Here is a 6,441-nt window from a genome sequence, read left to right on the forward strand (position 1 = left end):
GCCTCGTACGACCACACTCGAGTGCCCAGGTTGCCCTCCACTTTGAGCTCTACCTTCGACGAGCTTGGTCTCATCAAAGTTATTGAAGCATGGGGTAAGCAAGGAATGCCAGAACCGTGCTTGCCACCTGTTTGGATGACCGAAAATTGGATCCGCTGCTAGCTGAAGATGACCCTGTTACTGGATTACATTTGCTTGCCAAAAAGAATTTGGAATTGGCTTCGAGGTCTTACACTTTGCTTACATGTACAACAAAAGGAAATGCTAGCATAAGATCATTTGAATTGACTAAACCAGCATCAAATGTTACTTCTACTGGATCTTCGAGAACACGGAGTGTAGGTGCCGGTGCTTGGAGTGTCGATAGCTTTGTGATTTTACAGATTCACGGTGGAGGTGAAAAAATGAAAGAGAACCGACACAAATTTTCGTATCGATTCCCACATACGGCGCCAAATGTTGATGCACAAAACCGGAAGGGTCTTGGAACAACGTAAATCCGACCGTGAATCTGCAAGGAAGTAAAGAACACAAGATGTATCGTGGTTCACCCCAATGTTTGGGCTACATCCACACTGATGTTGATTGTATTTCTCTCTAACTGTATGTATGAGTTACAAGTGTGAGGGAGAGTCCCCAGAGAAAGAGAGAGTTTGAGAGAGTTTCTCTGTTTGTGAGCCTTGTGGCTTTGTAATGTCAGAGTGAGGCTTGAGGATTGTGAGGGTGAGGAGGTTCTTTTATAGACTAAGGCCTCCTCTCATTTTACATGAATCATGGGCTCAATGTCTGGATGCCCAAGTAACGAGGCCCAATATAATATGATACTAACAAAAGAAAATCTTAGCAGAACATTAGATTGACAAAAGACAAGTATATAAGTTGTACAAGGCATATTCCTTTGATAACATATATACATGGTCCAAGAGTTAGTAGTGTAGCTGTTATGGCTGTTTATAATTAACTACCTAATAGACGTGTGCTAATTCGTTGTTATGGATGACAATGATCCTTGTTTGCACTATAATTAGCTTTCTAAATATCAAGAGTTTTTCAGCATTCTACTTGGGATTGAAATGTCAATACATGTCGAGTTTTTCTCTATCAAGGTGGAATTGGATGCTCAACTTTTCAATTATCAATTGATAAACGATGAAGAGGCCCTTGCATTTGATGGTAAATATTGTTGAGTGATACAATGCTAACCTCAAGGTGGAATTATAATACAGTTGCTCATACATTAAAGGTGTTTTAAATGAAGAAATGGATGAAAATTTTCATATTTTGTCCATATTGACTAAAGGTTGTTGACAACAATAGTACTTTCACAAAAATAGTAAGAGTAAAAGGGTCAATTATTTTTTCATGCCTAACTTTCAATTTGGACAAAGTAAGAAAGTTGTCATTCATTTTGATGATTCGTCGGCAGCGACGTCAGAGTGGAAGAAGACGGCGCTAACTCCCTTGTCGACAAGTCGGGTCCTTTGCCTCGCTCGAGCCCATCGCCTCTTGCATGACGTTAGACCACTCGGGCGCACGGTCGGGTCAGAATTGCCTGGTTGGGCGGTCCGGCAGTGTAGGGCCCATGAAATGCCTGACTTTTTCGTGTGGGCTGGAGCAAGGTTCTTGAGTTTTTGGGCAATAACTGCCCAATTACCGTGACAATCCGGTGTGGCGTGGAGTTGCTCACACCAATTAGGGATGTGGATGTCTTGGAAATTTGGAATATATACAAATAATACAATGCAATGCACATGCTCATTTTATTAAGGGTTTTGAAGACGACTTTCCGTTATGTAAACTAGTTTCTCAACCACCCGTTGCTTTGGTTATTATTTCATCCTTATTTATAGTATATTGTTGTTGTACTTTTATTTTCTTTTTTATTATTTATATTTTTTTTATTACAAACGATATTATTAATCTAAACTATTCTAAAAGAAAGATAACCATACAACCATGGCTTTAGAGTGTTTGGGGTTATAGAACGATATTATTAACCTAAACCCTTTTTGAAATGTCATATGAACTTGTGTTTGGGGTTATTTAGGTCATTTTAACATCTTTTCACAAGTTTTTTTTTAGTAGTACTAAGCCCATCCTATTGTCTTATCTTCTCACCCACTTTAAAAAGGTAAATAATAACATCATTCTTTTCCCACCCACCTTGATTCCAATTATAACCTTTTAAATATCTTTAAGTTCTTTAAATTTTATTTTCTGTAATATGTATATATAAATATGTATGTAAATATTTATCTCAAAAATACCAACCATGGGATGAGATAGCAAGCTCCTTGGCTTAGGGCAACAATGATTGAAGAAGGAATACATTAATGTTGTTTCCCTTGTTCGTTCTTGGATAGAAAAAGCCCATCTTACTCATAGGAAGAGGCTCATGCTACTAATATGATATAAAACCAATTTTCAGAGAAGACAAAAGGGCAAGTTCAGTAGAAACCGAACCTGATTCTCTAGGAAGCCTGACTAATCTCCGTTGTCGTTGACACAGTTAGTTTGGCTACTGTACAAGATATCAGCCAGGAAAAGGGTTTCGCAGGTACGGGTACAAAACGATTAGAATGTTCTTTTTCTTACTCACGGTCGTTGTCAATGGCTTCGACCGAATAGACTCAGACAGCAGCACAGCGAGTTCTACATACACAATAAATAGAATTTGAAGAGGGGGGAGCTGTCATTGATGCCGCCATGCTGGTGTGGACTGGTTGGGTTTGTATAGGGTGGATTTTTAAATTATTTTTTTCCTTTTTCTCTTTTGCTATTTCAACTAATGCTGATGTGGCAAAATGTTAGTGGTTATTGTTTAAGTCCTTAAATGTCATTTTATAAGAGGAGATATTTGTCATTGAAATTTACATTTTAAAGTGGGTGAAATGATAAGACAATGGGGTGAGCTTAACACCACTCTTTTTTTTTTTTTAGTACAAACACTTAAATTTTTTATTTAATTAGCGCATATGTATCTGCAACTCCATTTATGGCACAAAACGTCAACCTGTTTCTCATTTATAGAGCCCGTATGAAATTATGTCTTCATGACATGCTAAAATGCAAACTCCCACTTGTGTATCACTACATATTTGGAATAACCAGAATAGAGTGCATTGCATGATCATTTCATTGCTATCATATCGAAAATATTGTTCCATTGCCTGAGAAACCCTACAGTTTTTGTCGAATACAACTTAATAAAAGGTAAGTAAGGTATTAAAATGACCGGAATAACCCTAAACACAAGGTCATGTGCTCACACGTGACTTATATTGGATAGAAAACTTAACGGAGTTAGGGAGAGATAACAAATTAATCTCAAAAAGTTGGTATAACAAATTGCTTAAAATTTTAGTTTATGACAAATTGAAAAATGCGTACAAGTTCATATGACATTACAAAAATTTTCCCTTAAAAATTTAAGTTGAACGATCAAAAATATTTTTCCTAAGAGTGAAACAAGTTTTCTATAAACACACTATCCTGAGCTGTTAAAAGTAAAAATAAGACGAGAATTCCACGTTCGTTTAATTCTCTGCATGGCTGCATAACGCACATATGAAAAATATTAGGCGGCGTTTGTTAAAGAGGATTGACTTAGATAAGGCTATTCATTATATTGAAGACATTTTGAAGAAAGAAATGGATGACTATTTTCATATTTGTTCAAGTTGAAAGTTATTCAAGAAAAAAAGATATCCCTACTATTCTTTGCAAAAATAATAGAATTAAAATTAACAATTTTTTCTTCACGAATAACCTTCAATTGACAAAATAAGGAAGTTGTCATTCATTTTTTCTTTCAAATGCTTTTAATATAGTCTTACCTAATCTCATCATCTATAACAAATGAGGCAAAAAAAATTAAAACAAGTTAATTTGATTTCGTCAAATTTTACGTTTGTTTTGATTAGCAGATCTACATGTTTGACAGGGAAGTCAAATTACATTAAATGTGGATAATCAAAAGGAGCATGAACATTTATGTGCCATTTATGACAAGCAAGTTCTGATGCACCTGATTGGTATGCAAAATACCACGAAATGGTCAGAAATTAAAAATGGTGGCACCCAATAGATACACTCCCGCAGGTTTGCATGGCACATAGGTTCCCATATATTCGATTTAATCAAAACCATGATGGAGATTTTTGAGAAGAGAACTGTTTCAATTCGAGACGTAGAGTATTGATCAGAAAATTTGTCTACCAAACAATTTACCACTTGTTCTTTATTTATGAAGCGTTATGAAAAGTTATGTGATAAAATTTATACAATGTGAAGGCTAGGATCTGTAATTGATATTCCAAAAGAGTGCACTCTTCGATGTTTAAATTTGTGATGATTTCGAAGAAAGTGACTACTGAAAAATCTATAACATACATAAAAACATGTATTTATACTTAATTTAATGGTGAATTGGTGATGAAGGTGCAAATGAGGGGGACACACTTTTATGCAATATGGTCACAGTGTTATTGTGGCGTCTCACATAACTAAGTCTGAGAGTAGTTAGAGTAAGGAGACCACATAGGGCATTTAGGGCCCTCAAATTTTTTATTTTTTTATATATATTATATAAATTAATATTACAAATATTATGTCTATTCAAATAAAAAGTTTACAAACTTTACGTCTTTGTCTAAATGCAATAGCCGATGGGCTGAACGGCTAAGCCTAAAATTTGTAAGATTTAATTATTTTATATAATTAATTGAAGAAAAAATAGCAAGCCTGCTTTGTACGTGAAAATTGAAATGTTAAGCGACTCAAACTTGTTCTTATTGACTTGAAAGACAAACTTGTTTACTTCTTTTGTCGCCCTCCCCAGATCGCCAGACACCAGACGCTAAACAGCTAAACCCTTTAGCCTTTGTTGCATTCCCCAAACAAACACCTCGATTGCAAATTGATAAGGTAATCGAAGAGAAAATTTTATCTTTTTTTATTTCTTTTTATAATTTTATCTTTTTGGAGTTATTGAGACATTTTTCCATGGTATGGTGATGGACCAATGGTTTGATATTATTATTGTGTTGTTATTTGGTTTATGTAGATATATTTGGGAATTGTGAATTTCTTATATTCGTCAATTAGGTTTTATTGTTCCTTAAGACTTAATCGGCATAATATTGAGTTGAATGCTAAATGTTGATTTTTAATGATATTTGATGTATAAATAGATTTTTTCATGTATTAGGTGAAATTTGTTTTTATACATATCAATGTTCAAATGGTCGGAAGTCAAAGAACTCTAGTGCCACACTTCGAAGGCTTGCCTAGAGCCCCCAAATTCTCAAGGCCAGCCCCGGTGTTTCGGACCACTAACACAATGCATAAGAAGAATTTGAGACAACACATTGATGGTTAACTCATTTCATGTAAGTCCTTATTATGTAATAGAACATAAAAGAGAAGGGTAATTATGTACATCTATCAGAATTGAAACGAACAGAGTTATTTAAAGTGATATCTGAAGGGAGAGCAGAACCAGGGTATTAAAAGGAGTAGGTGAAGCTGGTTGCAAGAGTCAAAGGAGGAAGAAGAAGATATTTGTTGAAATGGAGTACTCACAGTCGCATGAAGTATCAGCTGATGAGGTGGAGGAGTTGATGGAGAAGAGAAGTTACTATATATTTCCATGCCACTTCCTTGAAGAAGCCGTCCGGGCTTTTTTCAAGTGTTTGGGCATTGAGACTAAATCTCAGGAGGTGAGAGACACTGATGAAATAAACCCCGAGAAAATTACTCCTCCAATCTCAGAACAGCTACTTGATGGTGCAGTTCCATCACTTCTGATGACATACAGTGATCCTCCATCTTCATCAGCTACAGAAACTGCAGTTAATCTCTCTCTCTCTCTCTCTCTCTCTCTCTCTCTCTCTCTCTCTCTCTATAACACATATATTGTAGACATGCATTGTGGGTTTTTGTTTTCGTTTATTTTATTTGATGAATTAACTTTGGAGCGGAATTTGAACTTGAGACATCTTTTAATATTGGAGAAAAAAAAATACCACTAAACCCATGTTTGAATTATAGAGATAAATCATGTTACGGTAATGCACAAAATATGTGTTTTTTAATGTGCAGGAGGAAGCTGCTGCAGTTACAAGGATAAATGTGAGCACTCGAGAAAGACCTGGACTAAGCACAGGGGAAGGTGGAAAAACTAATTGATCAGTCTCAGTTCTTCGTGTTTATACACCCTCCATCTTCAGTGGGCAGATCTTTGGGTTAACAAGCCTGTTAATTAAATATTTATAGGTCATCTCTCTGTGTTTTTTTTTTTTTAAGTTCTTTTTCCAGTCTTATTTTTTCTGGGGTCTGCTTTTAAGTTTGTATGTGATATTGTATTGTGTGATTGTGTTGTTCGAAAAGAAATTATCTCTGACTAATAATCAACTTATTCTCTAGAGTGACATGCAGAAA

General features: G+C 35.5%; 1 protein-coding gene across 1 annotated transcript; it reads left to right on the forward strand.

Annotated features, from left to right (window-relative positions):
* The first annotated feature begins 5,516 nt into the window (after nt 1–5,516).
* Nucleotides 5,517–6,441, forward strand: LOC126620684 (uncharacterized). The gene is made up of 2 exons (XM_050288910.1): nt 5,517–5,852; nt 6,103–6,441. The coding sequence occupies exons 1-2, from the start codon at nt 5,571–5,573 to the stop codon at nt 6,187–6,189; spliced, it is 369 nt and encodes a 122-aa protein (XP_050144867.1). The 5' UTR covers nt 5,517–5,570; the 3' UTR covers nt 6,190–6,441.

The sequence above is a fragment of the Malus sylvestris genome, chromosome 5, assembly GCF_916048215.2.
Source record: "Malus sylvestris chromosome 5, drMalSylv7.2, whole genome shotgun sequence".
Lineage (NCBI taxonomy): Eukaryota > Viridiplantae > Streptophyta > Magnoliopsida > Rosales > Rosaceae > Malus > Malus sylvestris.